This window comes from Lissotriton vulgaris, chromosome 2_1 (assembly GCF_964263255.1).
Source record: "Lissotriton vulgaris chromosome 2_1, aLisVul1.2, whole genome shotgun sequence".
In the NCBI taxonomy this organism is placed as follows: Eukaryota; Metazoa; Chordata; class Amphibia; order Caudata; family Salamandridae; genus Lissotriton; species Lissotriton vulgaris.
In genome coordinates, this window is record NC_141687.1 from 253,943,827 (window position 1) to 253,970,847 (window position 27,021).

At 47.9% G+C, this 27,021-nt stretch overlaps 1 protein-coding gene across 2 annotated transcripts in view; it reads left to right on the plus strand.

The window, feature by feature from the left end:
* Positions 1–5,543: 5,543 nt before the first annotated feature.
* HNF1B (HNF1 homeobox B) overlaps positions 5,544–27,021 on the plus strand; it is a 93,881-nt gene continuing 72,403 nt past the window's right edge. Inside the window, exons 1-2 of one of the 2 annotated variants that reach the window (XR_015308357.1) lie at positions 5,544–6,172; positions 24,559–24,758. Coding sequence is in view for 1 of the 2 variants with exons in the window: in XM_086954872.1 (XP_086810998.1) it covers positions 5,832–6,172; positions 24,559–24,758 (541 nt within the window). In the remaining variant the exon portion in view is untranslated. The remainder of the gene's footprint in view (positions 6,173–24,558; positions 24,759–27,021) is intronic. The other variant, XM_086954872.1, reaches the window with a different exon arrangement.

The following is a 27,021-nucleotide window of genomic DNA, read 5'->3' on the forward strand; positions in this document are numbered from 1 at the left end:
ATAGAAGTCGTTGTGATTGTTACCATTACTCTTGTTATTATCATGGTCGTTTTTATTGTTCTTTGAATTCTCTTTTTATTGTTAATATTTTTGTTACCCTGGGTGTATTATTGTGGATGTTGTTGTGGTTAGCTCTATCCTTGTCATTGTTTTGTTGTTAACATTTTGTTGTTCTTACTGAATTGTTTTTCTAGTCATATGTGGCAGTAATGGACTCAATTGCTATAGGACCAAGTGTAGGACTTGGCTGCTCTTGGTAGCTCACTGAGCAGGAGTAAAGAGCAATAAACGTAAATTGAAGATAATATAAATAAAATGTAGATCCTGCATTGTCTTAAAAAGGTGCGAAAGTGCAGTTTAAAGTGCAATGCAGGTGGCGCATCATATTGTTGTTTCGGTGATTTATGTAGCGCTGTATCCACCATAAAGTCTCCTCGAGGCACTAGGGGGCGGATATCGAGGGAAGTGGAAAATCGACGGAGAGAAAGGGGATGAGACAGAGGTAGGGCGGCCAGGATTCCCGGCTTTGCAAGGACTGTCCCGGTCTTTCATCGGACGTCCCTGTAAATTTCTGGGAAATTTAGCTCATGTCCCAGTTTTTAGAGAAGGTAGACTGAAAACTGTGGGAGGTGCCTTTTTATGTTTTTCCAAAGCAGGGATAGTTAGCAACTGTTATTAAGAAAGCAATTCTATAGGCCGAAATAAAGTATTTTGAATTGAATTGAAGAAAGCTATTTAATTAACATGCATGCTACTGCCTTTTAAAATTGCTTTTTATTTATGTTCTTACTGCCTCTTCTGTAACTCTCTGCAGAGGAGACCTGTCATTCTTGGTGCAGGGATTGAAGCAAAACTGTAGTCCTTCGTCTATCTTTGTGAAACGTCCCTATTTTAGCTTTAAATTCTGGTGACCTCAGACAGTGGGAAAAAAGTGGGAGCTCCTATCGAAAGCTATCGTCGCACCGGACAGGGCCACGGTGAGCCTGGCTGCACAGCATGAAATAGCATATTATAATAACATAACGTAATTTAATATTGAACATCACCGCATAAGGGTCAATATAAAACTAAGTAAAGCCTACCTAAACCTTACAGGTCCCAGCGGTGTCAACAGTAATAGTAAACTATATGTAACAAATTGAAACAAGGCGCGTGATTCTCTGTTTTTAAAACAGCGCTTAATCAGCACTAACCATGCGTCCTAGCGCTTTAATAAAAGAGGCTGGGTGTGCCCATCGGTTTTTGGAACTTTGACCCGCATGTCGCACACTAAGCGCTGCAGTCGGTGTTGCAACCCAGATAGCTACCTTCTCCGTAAAATAGGTGTGATCTTATGCTAGAGGGTAGATAGAGAGGGCCTTGCTATTTGCTTTTTCCGGCATCGGCGTGAGGCAAACGACTGTGGCTCAAAAGAAAAAAAATTAAATAATTATAAACATTGTAAACATGATTTTATCATTGTCCTTAGATTGTGGTGCTGCTAACTTTCCCCATCCAGGTCTTTGCACAATGGACATGTCTCCAGGCATCAGACATCAGAGGAGATGGGGTTGGGGAAGGCAGCATTGTGTTCAGAAACCTTTTGAACTTGCACCCGCTGGGGAGGCGGTGCAGAGGGAAAACTCTATTACCTCAGAAGTGATCAGAGCGTTTAGAGGCGCGAGCTGTGGATTGGGGCAGCAATGACAAAGGCTCCCAGGCTGTGATCTCTCAAAGGTGTGCAAGTCTCACCCCTGCTTCCCTCTGCTGCAGAAGGAGCACATCCTCTGAGCCAGGCTTCCCCTGCTTCCCTCTGCTGCAGAAGGGGCACATCCTCTGAGCGAGGCTCCCCCTGCTTCCCTCTGCTGCAGAAGGGACATTCTTCTGAGTCACGCTCAACCCTGCTTCCCTCTGCTGCAGAAGGGTCGTGTCCTCTGAGCCAGCCTCCCCCTGCTTTCCTCTGCTGCAGAAGGGGCACATCTTCTGAGCCAAGATCACCGCTGCTTCCCTCTACTGCAGAAATGGCACATCTTCTGAGCCAGGTTCAACCCTGCTTCCTTCTGCTGCAGAAGGGTCGCATCTTCTGAGCCAGGCTCACCCCCTGCTTCCCACTGCTGCAGAAGAGACGCATCTTCTGAGCTAGGCTCCCCCCTGCTTCCTTCTGCTGCAGAAGGAGCACATCTTCTAAGCCCACGCTCCCCCTGCTTCCCTCTACTGCAGAAGCGGTACATCCTCTGAGTCATGCTCAACCCCTGCTTCCCACTGCTGCAGAAGGAGAGCATCTTCCGAGTCAGGCTCACCCTCTGCAACCCTGTGCAGCAGAAGGGGCACATCTTCTGAACCATGCTTATCCCCTGCTTCCCACTGCTGCAGAATGAGTACATCTTCTGAGAAAGGCTCGCCCCTGCTTGCCTCTGCTGCAAAAGGGGCACGACTTCTGAGCCAGGGTTACCCCCGGCTGCAGAAAGGGCACATTTTTAGATCCAGTCTCACCCCTGCTTCCTTCTGCAGCAGATGGGGTGCATTATCTGAGTCATGCTCACCCCCTGCATCCCACTGCTGCAGAAGGGGCGCATCTTCTGAGCCAGGCTCAGCCCTGCTTCCCACTGCTGTAGAAGGGACTCGTCTTCTGAGCCAGGTACACCCCCTGCTTCCCTGTGCAGCAGAAGGGTCACATCTTCTGAGCCGGGCTCACCCCTGCTTCCCTCTGCTGCAGAAGGGGCACGTCTTCTGAGCCAGGCTCACCCCCAACTGATTTCTTCTTCTGCAGAAGCGGCTCGTCTTCTGAGCCAGGTACACCCCCTGCTTCCCTGTGCAGCAGAAGGGTCACATCTTCTGAGCCGGGCTCACTCCTGCTTCCCTGTGCAGCAGAAGGGTCACGTCTTCTGCTCCAGGCTCGCCCCCTGCTTCCCTCTGCTTACCGGATTTTGTAAAGTGAACTAGGTGAGAATCTTGGTGGGATTCAGAGATTGTGAAATGAAAGGCTGTAGGATGTCCATTTTTATTCTAATACAACAAAATTTGAATACCTGTAAATGAATTGTAGAAATATTTCAAACTATATCAGCAGTTAGGAAAGGATACATGGAGCTCGTTTTTTTGTAATACTAAACTGTGATGGAAACAAAGATGTTAATAAGATGAAAGAAAACTAAGACACTTTCTTGATGTGCAAATAAACACATTATTTGTGTGTGCTATATTGTTTTATTAGTGAAACTGTACATCTGTGCAAATTCAGCAGCCATTCCAATGGTAAATGTGCTATTGGTAAATGAGGAAGCGCTACCACACCATGGAACAGCACTCTATTTGTGTCACTGGGATCCAATTGCACCATCCGCTACATACCACAGCCGTACACTCTCCTTCTGAATAGTGGCTCGTTTGTTACACTTGTACTTCGTGGTACTTGAATTGTTCACGATCACTTTGACTTCAGTGATGTACCTTTGATGGCAGCACCCCGGCTCTGAAGGTTTTTCCTCGCCACTCTGCCATTACAAACAATACACAAAGTACCGGCTATTGGGCCAGGTATTCTGGGAGTTGTGAAATATTCACAGCATTTATACACACATAGGCAGAGGGAGATGGAGGCACCGAGACGCACACCCACTGTTTACAACCTGTTGATAGGCACACACTCCTCGCGCACCTGCGCCACGCACGCACAGTGCGTGCGTGGCGCAGGTGCGCGAGGAGTGCGCACAGACGCCAACGTCACTGTCATGGCTGCTGTGTCTGGAGATTCGATACTCGGGCCTGGGCAGCGGAGGATAAATATAGAAATGAGTGTACTTTGTAGCATTCTCGTCTTGGAAGTGAGAGATTATCAACACAGTGTTTCACTTTTCCCTGGAGATGCAAACGTGCGACCCTCGGTGTTTAACAAATCATCGGCCGCGTCAACGGGGTCACGGCGTCCCCGCCAGGAGAGCAGGGGTGACGTCTAGATCTAAGGTCGAGACCCTTTAATCACATCCGGTCCGGAGCGGTGTCTCTGGCGGGGACTCTTCGTGGCCCTTTCGGTCATCTCGTTTGTTTGTGACACACATTTACCCCACAGACCCCTAAGATGCCTTCCCTTCCCTTGGGTTGAGGGGCGCCTCTGCTGTGCCCTCCACAACCCCCACCACTCTCTCTCTGCCCCCACAGCTCAAGAGCACGCGCGGTCCCACGTGTGCAGCTGAACACGGCACGCACTGCACTCCGTGGTCACAGCGAGCACACTGCAGCCAGACCAGCGCATGCAAACAACACAACTGATCTGATCAATAATAATCAGAAATATGAAAAAACTAGAGAAATAATCAATTTATGTATTGAGAACATAAAGACTTACAATATATGTTCATAACAAAATTAATTCTAATGCTGCGCGTAAAATGTAGAAATAATGCAATACATGTTAATCGTACGGATCATAATAAAAGCAATATCATACATTAACAAAGTGATGGTAAAACATAATTTGAAATAAGGATAGTACTGATAATAATAGCATACAATAATTTATCTGTAATAATATGTTTATAATCATAATAATTATATATGAGACAGTCACATATAGTACAATAATAGCAATAGTAAAAGTAAGAACAGGAATGAGACTATTAACAATAACAACAAAAATATTAATGCCAAGGATAATAGTAATATCAAAACAGATGTTATTATTTATTATTTTAATTCTCTTGTTTTATTATTGTGTTTTTATTATCATCGGCATTATTGTTGTTGTTAATATAAATATGCTTGTAATTATCATTATTATTATGAGTATCATCTTTCAGAAATACAATCCCCGCATAATCCAATGAAAGCCCTCAGAGTGTAGAACCCTCACTCTAAAATGTCACACTCTTGGCAGCGCGAGCCGTGCTCCGTGGCTCGGACTCTGACATGGATGAACTTCTGCGAGTCAAACCCATGTCCCGATGGCCTTTTCCCGCAGTTTGGCGCCTGGCACGGGGCACTGCAGCCTCCGATCCGGGGATGACTCTACCAGGGCTCTAATTGAAAGTACCAAATGCCACCTGGAAATGACGTTTCCCCAGCCACCCGGGAGCTTTAGGTCCGCTGTGCCCACCACCTGCCACCACTGGCGTCCCCGGTTTCATGGCCATGCTGCTGCCCTGTCAGAATCTGGACAGGTGGCACACCGCTGTGCCCTATAGTACCCCGGCATCATGGTTTCCTGTGGACACAGCAGCTGTCCCTGGCAACATCTGTCCGGTGATGGGCAGGTGCCGGAGGGCACCCTGGCATCCATGGTTTCTTGTGGACACAGCTGTCCCTGGAAAAATCTGTCCGGAGGTGGACAGGTGGTACACAGCGGTGCCCGATGGGTACCCTGGCATCCTTGGTTTCACAGCGATACAGCTGCCCCTGGCGGAATCCGTCCAGAGGTGGACAGACAGGTGGTGCAATGGTGGTACCGCGGCGGTGCCCCGGCCTGTGCGCAGACTCACCTGTCTGTCCCTCGCCGGCTGCAGCCTGCAGGGCCGGCAGCCACCGCGCGGTGTTTTTTGCACTTGGCTGCGCAAGTCTAAAGTTCACCTAAAGTTTGGCAGATAAACAGCGCCAATGGGGCGAGTTTGAGGAGCCGGCGCGCACACAATGGGCTCCGGAGGGCAGCCTCCCCCTCCATTTGCATCCTGTAGGAATGTCCCCTGCCCTCCCCGCCCATTTGCATAAGTTATATGGGCTCCTGAGGGATGGAGGGCCGCTAGAAGTGTCAGGCGCTGGGAGGCCGGAGAGGAGCAGGTGGGATCTCCGGACTCAGGAGGACTGTGGTGGACTGTGGTGGTGTCTGTGGTGGACTGTCGCTGCCCCTTCCCCGGCTCGCCATGGTGTCCAAGCTCAGCTCCCTGCAGCAGGAGCTGCTGCACGCCCTGCTCGCCTCGGGGGTGACCAAGGAGGCGCTACTGCAGGCCATCGAGGAGCTACTGCCCGCGCCCCCCTTCGGGGTCAAGCTGGAGAACCTGCACATGTCCCCCGGGGAGCCGGACCCCGACACCAAGCCCGTCTTCCACACGCTGACCAACGGCCACGGCAAGGGCCGCCTCTCGGCCGACGAGGGTTCCGAGGACGGCGACGACTTCGACACCCCACCCATCCTGCGCGAGCTGCAGTCCCTCAACACGGAGGAGGCGGCGGAGCAGAGGGCCGAGGTGGACAGGATGCTGAGGTGAGGGGCCGCGGGAGGTGGGGGGCTCCGAGGACCCTCGCTACATAGGACAGGTGTGCTGTGCTTGCACCTCCTCACACCTGAGGGGCTTTGAAAGACCCCGGCCCCCCTGGCCCAGCGGGCAGGGCCCCAGCTTCACAGCGCTCCCTGGCTGCAGCCGGGGCCAGAAGAGGTCCCGCGACCTCAGGGCCCCGGCGGCCCAGCCTGGGGGGGTGGGGGGGGGGGGGGGCTGGGGGCCGGGGCTCACTTACCCAGTCACTTCTTCACGGGCCCTTAGCGGCGCCCTTTACTTGCAGCAAGCCAGGGCCCCTGCAGAAAGGCCCTCACTGTAATGTCATCCGTTCCACTCGGACGCATAATTGCATTTCATATCGGATATTTGTTTCCTAATGGATGCCTAGTGTATGGTGTGTGTTTTGTGTAGGAAAGTACGGCTACACACACACATAAACAGAAAAACACAGACTCAGATATATTCATAAATACATCCATATACAATGCTCACACACACGGGAATATATATATATATGTGTTTATGCGGATGTTTATTATATATATGCATATGTATATATATATTGCAGATTAGGGCTAGTTATGGCTCAATGTCATTGCACATTGGGTTCAGAAAAGAAAAAAAAAATATATATATATATATATATATATATATATATATATATATATATATATATATATATATATATATGTATATATATATATATATATATATATATTCGACAGAGAGGTAGGCACTCAGTTTACATAATTATTTTACATGTTAGCGTTCGTTTTCGGGCCTGGCTTGTGATGGCCGAAGTTACATGCTCTGTATGGACTCTGTGCGAAATGCCATCGGACTCCGAGGGTCGAGGGGTTTAAACGCCGAGGACAGAGCAGGTCAAATGTTACAATGTCCTCTGGAGTTAGGGACGGGACGTCCCAGTAAAGTGAAGCCAAACTCGACCCACGTCGTAAACGAAAAAAAACAGAGGGCGTGAGGTCCGGGAGGGCCGGACCGGATTTTACTCCCCACGAGACATCTTTCAGGTTACAAATTAGAGGAAATATTGTGTCTAAAACGGGGTACAGTGACTGTGGGAGTAAGGATGAAAAGAAGGGACACACCCCGCCCCCAAACCGGCCAGAGCTCCCGAGTGAAAGTGACAACGACCCTAGCGTATGACACTGGCTTTTTAAACCGCTCTTTAGTGTTTAAAACGAAACAACCTGCCCCGTATCCATTAATATTGGAAGTCTGATGTTTAGCCTTCAGAGTAAAACTAAAACTGCAGGAAAGCCCTTCCTGAAGGACTGCTCTAAACACAAACACACATTCCGGTTCACTTCAAGGGTTGTTTATAACTCGCTTACCCCACCTTGTCCCGCGACCAAGGGCACTGTCTGGAAAGTGGGGTGAGGGGACATAAATTATCCCGGCACCCGCCCCCCTGGGGGTAGAACAACACTTTTAAAGAGTTAAAGTGCCCGCCTTATCCCCAGCTCCCAGGAGCCGATTAATAAACATCTAAACTGGTGGTTATTCTCGTCTTAATCACAATATTTGCCAGATTTGCGCATTGTGCCGTATCAAGCCTAAAAGAGAACTGCTGCGGGCTTCGTCTGCGGGTCCGGCTCGGCTTCACACAGCCCAGATACGTTTTAAATTGGTTTTTGTTTTTGTGGATAAAGCGGTTTTTGGCTCTCGGGTTGTTAAACCGAGTTATCAGCCTCAGAACCCAGTATGTCCCCGAAAACAGCGCGGACAAGTCAAAGTTTGACATTCGAGATGTCAAATGCACTTCTGGACGGATCTTTCAAAAGAGGCAGTGGTCTTTCCACACCCGTAAATAAGAAATGTGATTTACAGAGCCAAGTATGGAGGAAGTATGCTAAAAGCGCCATATCAAGTAAATATTACTATAATATTTTAAAACAGTAGTTGAGTGTAAATAATAGAAACGCTCGTGACAGGTATTTTTACTGAACGGTGTGTTGCCTTTCCACAGTTTTCTCGTCATTGTTGTTTCGATATTTATGTATAAAAATATTTTTACTTAACCGCTGAAGGTTCACCTGGTTCGGGCACGTACTGCTATACCTAATTCGTGTTACATTCATTTAAATAGTTCGTGTTACATTCATTTAAATAATGTATTCTGTGTTTCACTATCACTGTCAACCATGACCGTACGGCGCCTGATACACAATTGGCCCAAAATATAGAATTAAACGGATACAGCCACCGAACCCACATTCTCCCCCCCCCCCCTCTAATTTTTATATTTGCCTGTCATCATAAAAACAACAAAAATACACCGGGGACTTGTTTCCCTTTTAGACCGAAACTTTTCATTATTTTAACTTAAAAATGTATTTGAAGCTCTTTCTCTAATATCTTCTCTTTAAATTGAATTCATTAGATTTTCGGCGAACATAGTAATAATATAATACCTTCATACTTTACAGAACGATCTTAACTAAATGGAATTAGTCGAGTGGATAATAATAAAGATTAATATATAATGTTTTATTGTTACTTGTGATTCCAAATCTCTCTCTCTCTCTCTCTCTCTCTCTCTGTCTCTCTCTCTCTCTCTCTCTCTCTCTCTCTCTATATATATATATATATATATATATATTGCTACTTGTGAATCCAAATATATATATATATATATTTATATACATATGTGTGTGTGTGTGTGTATGTATATATATATATATATATATATACCCATCCTTAAATGGGCTCCTCAGGCCTCGCAGCGACTGTGATGAGCATTAATTTCTGTTTTTCACATCTCTCCTGCCTGCTCGGAGTATTGCTTTTGTTGTTTCTTCACACATTTCAGAGGTGGTGGGACACTTTCGAGAGCTGGGACTTGAGCACTGGCCGGGTGGTTTAATGAGGGATGATTTACATTTCAGGCCCCCTCTGGGGGGGAGATAGGAAGGTGTAGGGAGAAGAAAGGGGGGTGGGCCCTTGAGGTCCGTCTCGCGTGTGACCTGGGCCTTCTTGCACTTTTCTGGCTCTTAAATGTCTCTGCTCAGAGAGGCTGTTTCCCGCAGCGGGTCTGGTAGCTCAGCGGGTTTTGAGAGGTTGGTAGTAACTTTTCACGTGCAAACCTGTGAACATTTTATTTCATCGGGAAAATATCAAAACAATAATAAATTGTCCCCTAAAACAAGGACGGGGAGATCCTGTCACTTTCACGAACCGAAAGTCGTTTTTTTTTACCAGTGGGTGAAATGGGCTCAGACACCAAAACAAAGCGTACCCGGAAGCACGTGTAGTCGGCGTTATTAATTTATTTCTATAAATCATCAACGGAAGACACACAAATAGCCCGAAGAGGGTGAATGGGAGGCGGGTTACTCATTGGCGAAGTTGTAAAAACCCCAGGCTGCCGGGAGTGAACACGGGGAGGCCGCTCTCGGCTTCCACCAAAGTGACAGTCTGCGGGGCGAGGAGAGCACCGCACCGAGCGAGGCGCCAGGATGCGGGGTGTGCGGGGACCGGAGTCGCTCTGGGGGATTTGTGAGGCGCAGGGTCCCGGACATCGACGAGGGATATTGGTCCGTTGCCAGGTCCATTTGTGGCCCGGCGAGTCTGTAGGTATTAATGGACTATAAATGCTTCTCTGTCTAAGGGTATTAATGGAGAAGAGAGGCCCGCTTTCCGGGCCAGTGCAGAGGACTGATGGTCTGATTGGCCCAGGTGGCTTGCTGTCCTCCGATAGCCCCGGGATTGGGAACTGGCGCTGGTAGTGCGAAAGAATAAAACAGATGTCTCACGTTGCTTCGGCGAGGTGAGCCCAGAGTTGAATGGGCCAGTGGGTAGGCCCCATCCGGGCACTTTTTACAGGGGGGCAAACAGGTTTCTGACCTCCCCACCACAGCGGCCTCGAAGCGAACAGTAAGACATGCTTAATATTGTTTACAAACATTACAAGGTGAAATGATAATCAAGTTATAAAGTACTAACTTTTCGGTGCTTACCTTGAAAAAACCTACCAGTAAAACTATTCTACGAGTTTCGCTGCGATTTATGCTAATCACTTTTCTGCAACAACAAAAAAATTCGACATCACTGAAATACACCAGTGCAACTGATGTTCTCAACAATAATTAAGAAAAATAAACTGTCAAAACCACTTAACTCCAATTGAAGGCGGTTTTCGTTGTATTCAGTTAGATAAGAAGGATATACTCTAAAAACATTGATGTAAAAGACAGCATTATGCCCCTAAAGTCCGAGACATTAGGAAGGCGGGGAGGACGTGGTGTTTGGAGCTGGGGAACCAGGTTCGAGGCTCGCCAGCGGCGCAACATCCCGTGATTCCGTGTGTAATGTGACTGATGATCACGTAAAGCGGTCCAATATAGCTCATTCCAGCTATAGAAAACAGCAACAAAAATAAAAATGTCACCACATTCTGGGGATAGGGACACCTGCAATCGCGTGTGGCTGCTATAGGTTGTTGCTGTATTTAATAATAAGGGCTATTGTGGTGTACAGTCTTTTAAAACACTAGACCTTTCTTTTAACTGGGATTTTATTGTTCTGCTGCAGCACACACAGGTTTTTTTTTTTAAATCTTTGAAGTCTGGTACTTTTAGGAGTTTTTGCTTGGACGCCCCCGTAAACCTCGGTGATGGCGAATTAGAATTTTCGAAAACACTTGGAAATCTGAAATAAAATATCATTTGTGGCCACAAGCGTTGAAAATCCTATTGCTCTGACGCTGGGTTTCTAAATAGTAAAATTGTGGACTGCATGGTAGCAGAGGACTTCTCCTGCTGTTTTTTGGGGCGGGCGAATGTTGGGGCTACAGACACTAACTCAGATGTATTATGAAGGCAGTAAATACACCCGGCTGTGAATATTACCCTAGGATGGGGGCGGCTGGTTGAAATTCATGTCGCCAGGGGTATGATTTATATTTGCATAATCGCATGCTCACATTGTGCATGGGGTTCCTGTGCTGTTTCACATCCCCAGAAACGTACACACCTGCAGGGTGAAAGCAGTGGAGCGATGCAGGGTGAAATGAGTGGAGTGATGCAGGGTGGAAGCAGTGGAGTGATGCAGGGTGAAATGAGTGGAGTGATGCAGGGTGAAATGAGTGGAGTGATGCAGGGTGGAAGCAGTGGAGTGATGCAGGGTGAAAGCAGTGGAGCGATGCAGGGTGAAATGAGTGGAGTGATGCAGGGTGGAGGCAGTGGAGTGATGCCGGGTGGAAGCAGTGTAGTGATGCAGGATGAAATGAGTGGAGTGATGCAGGGTGGAAGCAGTGGAGTGATGCAGGGTGAAATGAGTGGAGTGATGCAGGGTGAAATGAGTGGAGTGATGCAGGGTGGAAGCAGTGGAGTGATGCAGGGTGAAAGCAGTGGAGCGATGCAGGGTGAAATGAGTGGAGTGATGCAGGGTGGAGGCAGTGGAGTGATGCCGGGAGGAAGCAGTGTAGTGATGCAGGATGAAATGAGTGGAGTGATGCAGGGTGTAAGCAGTGGAGTGATGCAGGGTGGAAGCAGTGGGGCGATGCAGGGTGAAATAATGTAGTGATGCAGGGTGCAAGCAGTGGAGCGATGCAGGGTGAAAGAATGTAGTGGTGCAGGGTGGAAGCAGTGTAGAGATGCAGAGTGAAAGAATGTAGTGGTGCAGGGTGCAAGCAGTGGAGCGATGCAGGGTGAAAGAATGTAGTGGTGCAGGGTGCAAGCAGTGGAGCGATGCAGGGTGGAAGCCGTGGATGGATGCAGGGTGAAAGCAGTGAATTGATGCTGGGTGGAAGCAGTGGAGTGGTGCAGGGTTAAAGGAGTGGAGTGATGCAGGGTGGAAGCAGTGGAGTGATGCAGGGTGAATTGAGGGGAGTGATGCAGGGTGGAAGCAGTGGAGTGACGCAGCAGGGTGAATTGAGGGGAGTGATGCAGGGTGGAAGCAGTGGAGTGACGCAGCAGGGTGAATTGAGGGGAGTGATGCAGGGTGGAAGCAGTGGAGTGACGCAGCAGGGTGAATTGAGGGGAGTGATGCAGGGTGGAAGCAGTGGAGTGACGTAGCAGGGGGAAATGGTGGAGTTATGCAGGGTGGAAGCAGTGGAGTGATGCAGGGTGAAATGAGTGGAGTGATGCAGGGTGGAAGCAGTGGAGTGACGCAGCAGGGTGCCTTGTTCCAAGCAAGGCTTCAGGGGTGAATGGGAGGGTGTTCTGGGTGGCCTTAAGTCACACATGGTGCATGCTTGCCTGGGGAGAGAGGGGTTAATGTCCCGCCCGTGTTTCATTGCTCCGCTGTGCTGAAGGCGCGGGCTCTGAAGTCCAGGGCGCTCCCAGCTGTAAACGGGAGTCTGCAGGGCGCAGAGCTGAGGGGGCGCCCTTGGAGAGGAGGGCCAGGCCGGTAGTGGCATTCCGTGGGGCTACCCTATGCACCCCATCCCTCGGTCTGACCGGTTCATTGCTGGCGCGAGGGCACCTTCGGACCGTGTCCCTGGCACTGCATGTGTGGCGAGTGTACACCAGTATATGGACGTCCAGTGTAGAGAAAGGGAGTTCTACTCGCACCACGGCTCTAACAGACCCGCCAATAAACACTCGAGTACGAGGCTGTGTTCGATGATGTCATCCCGCGCTTTGAGACGCCGTGTGACGTCATTCACCGGCTCTCCCGTTTTAAGGTGTGTCCCGATTGCTCTTAGGCTATCCTGTAAACACGCATAGCGCCTTGTCTCTCTGGCTAGGTCGGCGCTTTATAAAAGCCCCTCAGAAAGTGTTCCAAGGAATTACCACCAAACAGTAATCGTTTGTAAAAGGCAAGGTGCGGTCCTCCATCTCATCCCAAAAAGATACGCACAGCCACAATAATCCTTTTTGGGAAAGTATGAGTCATAGTCATTTACAGTAACATTTGGCAACTTTCAAAGCCACTTTATTCCTATTTAAAACATTAACCTGTCGGGGAACAGAAGATTGAAATAACAGTTGACAAATAATTATTTTCATAAGGAATATATTCTTGCATCTGGCCGAACAATTTGAGGTCCGCATTACTACAGTCCAGAAGCCACTTCAGTTACTCGATGGCCCAGCGTAGAGGATTGACAGGTCTAACCCACCTGCACGACCCTTATGAACATAGCAAAAGATGACCACCTTGTCACTGTGCTCTTTCTGTAGGGGCATCACAGGCTGGGGACAAAGCTGTCAGAAGCGTGGGTAAAACTCCCCCCACAGCCAAGCTCACTTGTGGCCCACACTGGACTGGGAACTAAAAACAGCCCCGGTAAAAATGATCAAACGACCACTCTTCGCTCACTGTCTCTCCAGCCCACCGGGAAATGCCCGGTGGAATAGAGGCCTGCCCGGGCCTGGCAAGGCCTTCAGGTTTAAACTGTGAGATGCACAGATCCCCAAAACACTCAAAACAAACCTAGCACCATCCCTCCTCGGCAACCAGAGGTGGAATGGACATCAAACAGTAATGACAACCTCAACACACACTGGAAAGAATCGCTGCCCAGGGCACCGAGCACAAGAGGACATCTTAAGTACGTCTGCACCACACCTGATTGCAACAATGACAGCATCAAACTCCAGACACAGGCAGAGTGGTGCTCTCCGACAAGCAACTACTCACCGCGAGCACACCTGATGCGGGGCACGCGCATCAACTCTGCTCTGACACGACAGGCAGGATGAGGCGCCTGATGCCACCAATACAAGGCGAGACTCTTGCGGGAAACACAAGACCCATGGTAGATACCGACCTGTCCCGAGGCGCTACAGCGCACACCAGTCCCTGACGCGCACTGTGCAAAACCCAGTTCATAGAAAGTGCCATCATCAGGGAAAATAGCGCAGGTGCAAGATATGGCTTCTGGCTCAGCCTTTCACCATTGTAAAGCCGATAAAATGAGTGTAGCTGAGGTGGGTAAGACCTGGGTAGAATCTGTTGTATCAAGCACTAGGACGCTTCAAGGCTGGGAAGCAAGCGCTATGTCCATGTTGTTCCTTCTAGCTGATGCCCCTTTGTGGTGGCTGTAGGTCGGATGCTCAGAGCCGGACGCCCCCTTCTTGCTTTGAACACAAGGTGGGCGTGCTGTCAGCCTTCTGTCCGTTTTAGGGCAGACATCTCAAAGGTTTCTGCGGCGTGGGTGTGCGATCGTCGGTGTGTGCGGGGTTGTATGGATGTGAGTCGTGCTTGAGTGCGTGTGGCCCCGTGGCTCTCTGCTGGTGTGTGAGTGTATGCTCGAGCGCGTGCATGCGAGTTTGCATGTGTCCGCGCAGGTGTGTCTGAGTGTGTATACGTGTGAGTGACTGTCGGTGTCCTTGGGTTTGGGAGTGTGTGCTCGTGTGCGGTGTGAGAACATGCGTGTGCGACCGTCGGAGTGTGAGTGTATGTGTGAGTGCACGTCTCAGTCTGCCGGGCCCACAGCCTGTTCATTCCATTTATTCAAAAACAAAAAGAAAGGAAACCAAAGTCCCACACAAACAGCCCAGGCGGGATATCTCAGTTTGACTTTGTTCCTGTGTGAAGTTGGCCTTTTGAGGAACGCGTGTGTGTTTCGGTGGTGAAATAGTTCAAACAAGACGGGCACAGACGTGAGGCAGGAGCCTCTGCTGTGTTTGCTCTCCTGGGGCCTTCAGGCTGTCAGAACAAACCGGCATCTTCTGTGCTCCGATTATTAATCATGTTAGCAGCAAAGTGAGCCAGGCCGCGTCACATTTCTATGATGAGGCGCCTTGTACAAGAGCAGACCCATGGCTATGTCATATCTCCTTAGACAATGTCAACACCCAACCCGCGGGCATTCGTCAAAACTTTAAATTAAGTTCTTTCCGGTATACAATCCCACAAACTCTAGGTTATGGCACCACCGGTCTACCAACCGCTCAGTAGTGACCCCTATATGGACTTACTGAATCCATCCATTTAGCCATCCATCCACCTACGCACCCAACCATCCACGATCCACCCACCCATCCATCCCCATCCACCCACCCAACAACCACCCATCCATCCATTAATCTTTCCACCCACCCACCCATCCACCTACCTACCCACCCACCCACCCAACCAACCACCCACCCCTCCCCGTCCACTCACCAATCCATACATCCACCCACCCATCCATCTATCCACCCACCCACCTATTCACCCACCCATCCATCCATCCATCCATCATCCCATCCATCCATCCATCCACCCACCCACCCACCCACCCAACCATCCATCCACCCACCCACCCACCCAACCATCCATCCACCCACCCACCCACCCACCCAACCATCCATCCACCCAACCATCCATCCACCCTGTAGTAGCTCCTGCACTATTATTTAGTATTTTGACGAGTAGAGAATGAACATTATGAATTTCCCAGCACTTCTTGCAATATCACATTTATCTAAGCATCCTGCAAAGAATGAGATATAAATGCAATAATACACCACTGACTGATAGATACAGGCTGTATAATTAATCTGCATAGCAACCACCCAGAAGTTAACTCAATTATTCCACATTCACAAACCATTCCACACAACCAGTAAAGGTGCATCCGAACCTAACAACCACGAATGGGTAGCAGTTCACTTCACCAGATGACAACACACTTCAAAGACCTTTCGCACACACATCCGCACACATAATGATCCACGCAGATCCCTGACTGGATCTAGACAGTCTCCATCCAAGGAAATCCATCATTGAACAACACATTCGCCTGCCTCCTCGAATCAACATAATTCATCTCCAACGGTTACAAAACACAACCAAATACAAGATCAACACAACCAACAACCTTAACACCTGTCTCCCACGGCACCATGGAATAATACCAGAGGAAGAAATGTGCTCTAAATTGCACATAACCCAACAAAATACCCAAAACACTAGTAATAGCAATAAAAAGCACGCATCCCAACAAAAAACACAAAACACCAGTAATAGCAATGAAAAAAACATGCACTGCCTTTGTAGTTAAAATGGAACAACAAATGCTGAAGTTCAGGGTACAAAGACTTGCTTCAAGACCTTGTTTCTGCAGAGTTTGTGTGACTAATGATGTGACAGAAGAACTGAAACAAGTCCTGTTGTGGCCACATGCTGTCGCGGCCAACAGCGTTATTTAAGCGTGCTCTTAGCATGTTCGTTACATGCATGCACTTTTCATTTCTCTCAAATGAGCCTAACAGAGGACAGGATCAGTCGAAGAAGATTACGTAAAGAGTGCCGTCACTAGAAGGGATATTTTTGGGGTTATGGGGACACAATGGACCACAGCCAGTACTAGTAGGGCCACCTTCAAATGGTAGTACTGAGGAGTGTATGTGTGTGTATATATAGATATATGTGTGTGTCTGTACAGGGAAGTAGCCAGAATAAAATACCCCCCACTTTGAACCATGTTTGGCATGACCATGAGTGAGCGAACGTGGTTAATGTGCTTGACCAAATTTTCCAAGGGTGGTTTGACGTAGTGGACTTTGTCCACTATAATTTTTGAAGAATTTAGCAAAAAGCTTCACTTTTTCCGGGCATTTTTCAAGGAGTGCTAAAAACACTCAGGGTCTGCTCTCTGAGGTTGGCCTTCTACAGAGATTTTTTGTGGGCCAAGAACGTAGACCTGCTTATAACTTTAAAAAAAATCCAAATGGTGCATCTAACCAATTTACCCAGATCGCACATCTAATCTGCTTTCATCCACTCGTGTGTTCGCATTTTGGTTTTCCCAGTTAGAAATGAAGCAACCAGTGCATATGAAATTATTTTTCGTTTGATAACTGTGAGAACATAGGTAATAACAATTTTTGAAGAGAAATATCTTGCATTTTTTCATAATTTAGGACTGAGAGCTGTTGACGAGGAATTCGGCCATTCAAAAAGTAATACTTTCAGGTAACAGGCAGGCACAGCACAATTCAACTGGGCATATATTAAATCTCTTCTCCATTCAACTTCAACTGCAAGATCAGGGAAGAAGAAAAATTAAGTTTCAATGTAATTCAGCCTTATATGTGAAGGGATACAGGTTTGGTTTGCAGCAGTAAATTTAGTAATGTCAATAACTTTAGTGTAGTTTTATTCCAAACGAGAGAGGGAAAAACAGTGAACAAAACAGTGGTGCTCACATCCAGTGTCAATGTCACCCACATGCAGTGTCAATGTTCAGTGGCATGTGTTGTGGCAAGCGGAAACAAGACCCTGCTGCACTCTTCAGTCACAAAAGCAATCATAAGAGGCCCTCTGGAGAAGAACGTTCTGCTTGTGGAGTACAGCTGCTACAGAGCAGCAATGCGCCAGTTACTGTGAGATGCGACCCTTACTGGGCTGTCTACACTGACAGAGCTGCTCGATTCTTGCTCAGTAGGAGCTCCCCAGCCCCTGCTTAAGCTGATGGAGCTGGGGCCCTGTGACGCCACTGTGTGTGTAAATATAAATAACATATATATATTTACGTGCTTGTGTGTTTTTTAAAGTGTGTATTCATCTATGTAGATATAGGTAAATGCACACATACCTACATAGCCATATTTAAACATTTTAAGCAACCATGTAGGCTCGTTTATAGGACCCGGACCGCCAAGGTTTTCCCTGCCCCACTCCCATAAGCCCCACAAATCAATGATATGCCATCAAGCATTGTGGGTAAAAAGAGGCCATGTTTATTACAAATAATCTTGACCAATAAACATGACAATACATATCTTTGCATATTTAAATTTCCATATGAAGTTGACATTAAAACATTATCAAATGTAATATTTACAAGCAAGTTCTTCATCAAACCAAAAAATGATCGAATCTAATTCTATCCAGAAGACAGGTTAATTATCACTGCAGCACCAAGGGGCCTTCAAGGCTTGCGCTCCCCAAATGAGAACCACGCAGGAGCAACCCACCTTTGTCCTCGAGATGTGAGCCACTGGCATCTGATCCTTGTGCGCAACCCTAGGGTCCCACCCCTCCACCACCTGGCTGTCCCAAAGGGGGTGCTCGTAAGGTATAACCAAGGGCAGCAGTCCCATGCCCTAGTTTGTATCCTGGTGCCCTCGCCCCCTAGCCGGTGTACCCATTCTCTCTGGGGTGAGCTTACTGTCTCTCTCCCTCAGTGCTGGCCTAGGGATTATGCAGGAGGACTCCCCTTAACGATGTAAGGCAATCTATGAGGCCTCCTTACTGCCATGCTTTTCTAACCTCTAACTTAAAGGGATGGGCGGGTGGGAGAAAGGAAGATGCTCCACAGGTCGCGGTGCCGGCGCTGAAGGAAAGAGGACATGGGCCTGGGCAGAGCGCCCTAAATAGGCCCGCCCCCCTATTGGCATCGGCGGAAGTGACGTTGGCCTTCCCCCGGTAGGAGTCCTTCGCCAGGCGCTGCAGCCAATCCCTGGGTCAAGAAGTCATGTAGGTGTGGCCGGAACCCGGGTCACCGAGTCCTAATGGCGCGCTACCCGAAAGTCTGCACTTCGCCATTGCCTCAAACAATAAAGAATTACTCCTTTACTGTGAAAGGTAGTTCGAAATATTAATGTGTGTGGCACAGAGTGACTGCATTTTCTTTCTGTGCCGTCCCCGGACACGGTCTGACTTTTAACAGATGTAGGTGGGGGTCTAAGGATAAGTTAGGACAAGTGAAGCTGGGGTCCTATTGGCAGGGCCACTGGAATTAGGCGATTCTGTGACTTTTTTGCATAATTAACTATTAGGCGCATTTGCCACATAATCCATCACCTACTGCATAATCTGCAGATTTTAACCACAAAATGTGTTTCTAGCTCAAACGGACCACAAGTAACTAAAAATGTGGCAACGTGTTTTTGGTCGCAGTGGAAGGCCCTTCGCAAAGGTCAATTGATCATCTTTCAGTTGCTTATTTCTGTATTTGGTTGTTAAAATGGTACTAATGTGATGAAATCTTTGGCCAGACAGTATTATCATGTGTAAAAATGACAAAATAATGAGATAATACTATCAAAAAATGTACCGAGTTATGATGCATAATTTGACTCTTCTAGCTGCATAATTTGATCAACCCTGCCACATAATTTGATACTCCCTGCCACATAATTCCATTTGCCCTGCTTATTGCCTCATTACCTCCACAGAGATGTTAAATCAGAGAAATGTGTTTCATTTGCGCAGTGACCTGGTCTATCTTCATATTCAAGATATAATGAATTCATGATCTTAACTAAGTTTACCAGTTGGCATTCATTGATGGCACCTCAGTCTTGGGAAATCACTTAACAAACCCTTATGAGTACATTAGCAATGCAGGTTCCATTGCAGTTAAACAAGACTACATCTCCCAGAATGCATGAGGCTGTTAAATAAAAAGTCCAGCGCTTAAACCATGGTGTGCCTGGAGGGATGGATTCCACTGCTAGTGCTGACACTATTCACTGCCAGATATTTTGGAAATCCTAATGTTGGCTTTCTCTCCAAACTGGTTAAACCTCACAAATGGAGCCTGAAGGGCCTGAAAGGATTGACAGCTCTGACCTGTCATTGACTTCCTCCATTGGCTAATGAGAAAGTTGGAAAGCTTAAAAGGCCTGCACACTCCAACGCATATAACGAAACTTCCATCGTTGAGGCCCAGGGACATTTAATGAGCGGTGCATTATGGGATCTACATTGAAGGGAGAAGTGCAGCATTGATTGAGGTCATGACTTGTGTAGAAGAACAGGTTCTGGGGCAGGTGCAGATTTCACTGCTTCTCTTTACAGGGCGGAGGGTTTGACAATGGTGCTTGCCCTACTCACAGACATGGTGAAAGCACAGGTTCTGTGCTGAGGAGATGCTAGCGCCTAGCAAAGAAATTTTAAGGCATGAGTAAAGTGGGCTCTGGCCCAGGGCCCCAGGTTTGCATGGGCCACCTTTGATAGAGCAAGCTGTGTTCTGCAAATAGTCTTGCCATGATGACCTTGAATAATTCTTAAACAGATTGTTTTAAATACTCTTTTTCTTTAATGTGTTTTTAATGTGAGTGTTCTGTGAGAGTCCATTACAGACATTTTGCAGAGAAACATCAGTGGGCTGCTGCTGTTACAATATTGAAAGGCCGTCACTATCCCCGAATATTAGATGTAAACACATTTACAGTGTGCCCTGCACTGTCAGCGGCCGAAAGAGTTCGAAATTGAATCATAAAATCATAGCTGTTTCGAACAGGGCCCCCCAAAATTCATTCGGCCAGGCCACACAAAATACTGTCCGTGGCGCCTAGTTGCACCTGTTGGGAGTCGCTTTGTGAATCTGGCCACGTGGAAAAGGACCAAGCCTGCTCAGGGTGGTGTCTTTTGAAATTCTCCAGGCAAGTAAACATACTCCGATTCCCCTCACTGGACAGTGTGCACTGCTGTTTATTTACCTGAGAGTTAATGTGCTTCCTTTGTGTACACTTGTTTCTTGAACAAGAGGGCACGTGGGCAAGACTGGATTTTCCAGCTACGGATGCCACGCAGGACTGCTCCCTTCGGACCGCGAGAGACCAAAACAAAATCAGTCAGCGCATTAATTGGGCACAGGCTGAACTCTCGAGACGCCCTTGAGATCAGACTGGCTTCCTGCTTCCGGGGTCGGTTACAATGCCTGACAGAGCAGAAGGAGCGGTGGCCGTTGGGAGAGGAAGTGACTTCATTCCTCAAGCCCATTCCACGTTCCCAGTCAGGCATTGCGCCACCGGGCAGCAGCCATGACGTCATAAATGGTGCCTAGTAACAGCATTCGGCCCTTCCCTAGAGGACGGCCGAAGGTCGTGCTAACCTTCTTGCCCATGGCCCAAACTGGATCTTATGAGACCTAAGGTGAGCACCTCCTGCATGCCTCGATCACCGAGGGCTCGATGGCACCTACTTACCCGAGGACATCCGCCATCTTGCCTCTAGCTTCTGACATGATTTTTTTCTTTGTGTTTTCTGAATGTGCTTGTTGTTCCACAGCTCATCTCTAGCTGCAAGACTTATTGTTTGGCTTTTAGAAAGCACACAACAAACTTTTATTCACAGCCTCCTCCCCAGCATTCTGAATAAGTGCCGTGCCATGCAGTAGTGTGTTGTGGTTCAGATATATTCCATAATATGTTCAGCTGTGTCCCCCCTGGAAGCCATCAGTAATGTGGGCGTGTCTAAAAGCTAGACGTCGCCGGGCCACAGTACATAAATGGCAACATTTTGGAAAAACAATCGGGAAAATGTATTTCCCCTATTTGCTTCTGTTGAAGCAGAAGCCATTTCAGGGGGGGAAGCAACCAAATGAAGCAATTTTTGGCTTAAAAATTGTGAGTCTACCGTCTGACTCGGATCTATTGGCATGTATAATGGTAGCAGCTGTTAGTGAATCTGCCACTGGCTATTGTTATTAATGTTTGCGGACACCATGAACACACCATAGGCATTGCTGCATTCTGTTTCCTGAGGGGGGATGGGTTCATGTTTGGAGCATGAGGGGCAAAATCTTGAGGTGAAAAGAAGAGTTATGCTGTCTCTAAGCATCCCTACCACTCGCTTAAATGTGTCCGTAGACCTCCCTAGCAAAGTCCTCATGGAGCTAGTGGACCTGACCTCGAGGGAGCAGGTCCCTAGCTGTCAGTGCCTTTGCTGGCCCTGGAGTTAGGGATCATGTAGGTAGCGAAGAAAGACACAGAGTGCTGCCCTGTTTACGTCCACTCCTTGCACTTCCCACAGCCCTCTAGTAGGAAATAGAAGGCTGTTGTAGGGGTTAAGCATGGGACAATGGATCAGCATTCTAAGGTCATCAAGGGTCAAAAGTTGGGTGATATTTCTTCCGCTGGTGTGGGGGTAAATGCATGTCCAGGGGCCCAGTGGCACAAGGGATGAACTGCTAATGCTGGGGTCAGTGGCAACCCTAGGCCAAGTGACTCCATTATGTGATCATGCCTTGCACTCCTTTCTCTAGGGCCAGCCCTAAAGCCCCACAGGCACTTCCTGTGCACGTTAGTTCGGCGTATTCCAGTACATTGAGAGGATGTGGGCGGGAAGGGCAATCGCAGGTACTCTGAGATTCACAGATAGCGGTATGCTGGTGTAAAGAGTTGGTGTTCAGCGAAGGTTGTGTATTCCTCATTTGGTTTCCAAGTTTCTTGACTCTGGGTGCCTCTTTGAGTCCACCTCCCAGTATGAAATGATATGCTGCCTTTTTGGAATGAATACAATGTACGTGGGTGATGAGCAGAACCGAGCTGTCCTCTGGCGCACATTGATGTAACGTTGCAGATATCTCTTTCGGCTGGGTGTGGCACCTTTTACTGCACCTACTGCACTATTTCCACATTGGTTCCATGTGTCTCATAACTTGTACGTCTGGACTGTCCCTGTTAGTGATCTAGCTGCTTCTCCCGCTTCGAGTGTGCACCAGGGGTGAAGCCGCTCCTGGGTAACTTTGTTTTCATAATTTGCATGTGGCAGAGACTTGGTACCATAGTACAGCAGGGTCTTGGTACTATAGTGCAGCAGGTGTGACAGAGTTTTGGTATTATAGTGCAGCAGGTGTGCCAAAGTGTTGGTGCTTTAGAACAGCAGGGTCTTGGTATTGTAGTGCAGCAGGTGTGACAGAGTCTTGGTATTAAAGTGCAGCAGGTAAGAAATGAAATTAAATGAAATTAAATTAAAAGGGTTTCTTGTAAAGCGCATGGCTACCCGGGAATGTCCCTGCGCTGATAAAACCAGAGTGAAAGGAACCAGAGATTAAGTGAAGAGCCAGGTCTTCAGATACCTACGAAAAGTGAGATGGTTGGGTTCTCTACGGAGGTGAAGTGGGAGAGTGTTCCAAAGTTTGGAGGCACTATACGAAAAGAGCCTGCCCCCACTTCTAGCTCTCTTGATTCTAGGGACCTCATCTAGTTGGAGTGAGTCTGAGTGAAGGTTCCTGAAGGCTTTATACAGACTAATCAGTCCTTCTAGGGACGTATGAGCAACGCATAGGGCCTTAAAGTAGACTCTTTGCTGCACTGGGAGCCAGTGCAGGGAGCGAATTGCGGGCTTTGCAGAACAGCGATGGCTAGTGCCGGTAAGCAATCTTGCCACCGAGTTCTGGACAATCTGAAGTCTCTTAATCACCGCATTGGGCGACCCCAGATAGAGGGCATACCAAAATCTATCCTGGAAAGGACCAGGGCCTGAATCAATGTCTTTCTTGCTGGAAATGGGAGTAAGGGAATTACTTTCCGAATCATTTTCAGCAGACCGTGGCAAGCAGCTTGGTACTATAGTACAGCAGGGTCTTGGTACTATAGTGCAGCAGGTGTGACAGAGTCTTGGTACTATCGTGCAGCAGGTAAAAAAGGGGTCCTGGTACTATAGTGCAGCAGGTGTGACAGAGTCTTGAGGTGAGGGAATGAGTTGAAAGTGTGTTTGTAAGAGTGGGATTAGGAGACCACCATGAGAGTTGGAGTCTGGATGAGTGCTGCTGAGATGACACAAGTCTTCCGTCCTTTTTTGGATCCGAAGAAGTCCACTGCAAGTGTCCCATGGACACCCTGGGACCATCCACTCTGGGCTGCATGGAGTGAATTGTTCAGATTCATGGACAACGCTCGCTGACTACTTGAGGAACGTACCCAGTTCTTCTATCCTTAATGAGGCTGTGCATCTCAACATGTTATTGACTATATTCTACCTATTAATACTAAGAGGTTCAGGACCTGGCTACGTGCACCGAATTACCTAAGCCGATTCAACCTTAGGATTTGATTATTGAACTACCAGACTGTCACCCTACTGAAATGTAACTACAGGACACTGTAAGGAGTCTTGAAGTCACGGTGAACACAGATCTGTCTGTCTTCTTACTACTACGTACACCGGAAAACTACTGACGCTCGAATATATTTTTTCCTAAAACATTGCCCTGAGGAAGCTCCCTGCTTGGGAGAGAAACGCGTTGGCTGATCCTTTTTGTGAATAAAACACTGAACGTTTTTCTATGAATTTTAACAAATAAGGAAAGAATATTTTGAATACAAACTACACTGTTCTTGAACTTTGTAATTGTGCGCCCCCACTAAACATAAAAAAAAAAATACCTTTGTGTAATGCAAGCTAGCAGGTGTTGGAATGAACCACTCGTGTACGGTGTAATCCACTCTTAAGAGCCCAAGTCATTCACTAGAGGGACCATGCTGAATGCTGTCATATGAGGGAGAAGCCACTTGGGCCCCTGGAGATCTATCCTTTCAAACTCACCGTATGATTCTAAGATAGGTTCCCATTCCTCTCTCCCCTGTATGGTCTCTCTCATTGCAGCTTCCTGTTTTTTAAACTTCTTGGTTTTGATTTCACAGTCTGACTTGTCCTTTGTCTGTTTCCACTCTAGTTTTTTAAACTTCTTGGTGGTGGCTTCACAGTCTGACTTGTCCTTTGTCTGTCTCCACTCCAGTGAGGACCCGTGGCGGGCCGCGAAGATGATCAAAGGCTACATGCAGCAGCATAACATTCCTCAGCGAGAGGTGGTGGACGTCACCGGCCTCAACCAGTCTCACCTGTCCCAGCACCTCAACAAGGGCACACCAATGAAAACCCAGAAACGGGCAGCCTTATACACCTGGTATGTAAGGAAGCAGAGAGAGATCCTCCGACGTAAGTACATCCAAGCGCATTCCTAACAAACTCTGGCGGGCTCGTCAAACCCATCTCACTCTCTTACGGAAACACAGTTATGCCTGCCTCGTTGTAACCTATCTTTTGTTCCATAGTAGTTTCCCATGTTCATTCTCATACACAGCGACGTTGAGTATAAGACATGTTGCAAAAAGATGAGTGAAGGGAGCAAATGCTATAGAGGTCAGGTATAAAGACCAACAGCCTAGGCCAATCTTCCCTCAGATCATCCTGTGCCAGGGCTTACTCTACGCAACCTGAGGATAGCTTTTCCCTTATACCCTGGCCTAAAGCCTCCATTCTTCCACAAGCAGAGGGAGTGGGGCTTTTGGGCCAGGGAACCCCTGACACAGTGTGACACTAGGTCAAGAACTGACAAAGGACACATGGACTTGGACCCCGACTACAAGTGAAATGGGGAGAAGGGGACAGATGCGTCCACATTACATGGAGAGCCGGAACAAGTATGCCAATGTAGGCTTTACCAGACTCAAACCCATCAGGGAACACCCCAGACGGGAATTTAAAGGGTCTTGAACATCATCTTGTGAAGACCTTCATATAACCTCGGATTGGCACAGGGCCCTTCGCTCTTGCAGCTTCAGTTGAGAAATGACAAGCAATCACTGCCACAGCCGACATAGTTTAGGCGGGAAACAGCAAGACCACCAGTTCAGAGCACCGCTTAAGGATAACCCCAAACACAGTTAACACTCAGGCAGGTTAAGCTGGAAGATCCTAAGATCAAACCATAGGGAAAACCATGAACCTTCCAAAGACACTGTGCCCACACTTAAAGACTGAACAGGAAGGGTGGTGTTACCCCCTCACCCCCACCTGTGGCTGAGCAAACCCACAATCAAAGACAGCCCCTGACCAAGAGAATAACATTTCAAGAGGCTAAGTGCTTGCAAAAACTGTACAACAGATAGCATAGATGACACAATATGGAGTAGTTGAGAGGAGGACCATTAGTAATATTACAAATGCAAGGGTGTAACTTGAGGTTATTTTTGGACTGGGTGTCAAAAACACACAGAAAATGAGCAGGCTGATGGACCAAGAATTATTGAAATTACATTACTTCTCAATGTAGCTACATAAAGACACACACATTCAATTTAAAGCCATGCAATGTCAGTAAGAGAGCCTTCTGTGAACCTAAAAACCATGACATGCACACAGTATCGCAACCACAACACCGTTGGCACAGTACAGAATCCCAGTCTGGAGATAAGTCACAAAACAAGCTCTAAGTCCAAGATTTCTATAGTGCCAGCAAACAACGTAAAGACCGTGGTCAGGAGTCAGAGAGTAGATGGAGAGCGAGGGCAAGTACTCTCAAGCACCAATGAGGTCTCAACAACAGGCGTAAGAAGTAAGCACTAGGGTAACAGCGACCTGGGGTGCAAACACGCAGTCATGAGCTGAGAATCACAAGACTCAGGCATACAAGGGAGCTGACTACTTTTGACGATCCAATTTGCAGGCTACTAGTGTGCGAACACTGCTGTTGGGTGTACCACTATCAAAAACTCCACAGTAGAACAGAAGATGGCACTTAGCGACACTCTCGCTGTTTTCCTATAGTCTTGCTGACACATTACTCTTACGGCGAACACTTCACCGCTAGCAGTCATGGTATTATTATCTGCCATACTCTACTTCTAACAGTAATTTCTCCTGAGTGGTGCAGCGCCACAAAATGCTGCCAAAATAGGCATAGTGAATAGTGTTTATCGGTCTTTTACTTTGAGATGGCTACATCCTTAGATGCCATTTATAAAATGTTGACTCCATGCCGTGGCGGCTGCTACCAAACGGGGGTGGTGGAGAGGGGAAGGGGGGAATGGAAAATACATTTTTAAAAAATCACTTACCTGGGTACGGCCGGCCGCCGGGTCTCCTCCGTCCTCCTCTTCTTCCTGTCTCAAATCCCGGCAGCAGAGAAGCACACAGGCTCCCAGACTCCCCTAGCCAATCACGACGCTGCTGTCACTAGCAGCGTTGTGATTGGCCTGAGAGCCCTTGTTCAAAGCTCAGACAGGGACTGGGAGCCTGCGCATGTTCTCCACCTACGCTGTACAATACAGCTGGGTAGAGGGCATGCTAAATGCGCATGACTGTTTGGCCAACCCAAGACAGCCAACCGAACCGTATTGCACACTTAGAGAGTGCCACCACTCCTCCCCCCTGCTGTGCCCACCCCTACCCGCACGAAACTGAGAAAGACACTGCAGTA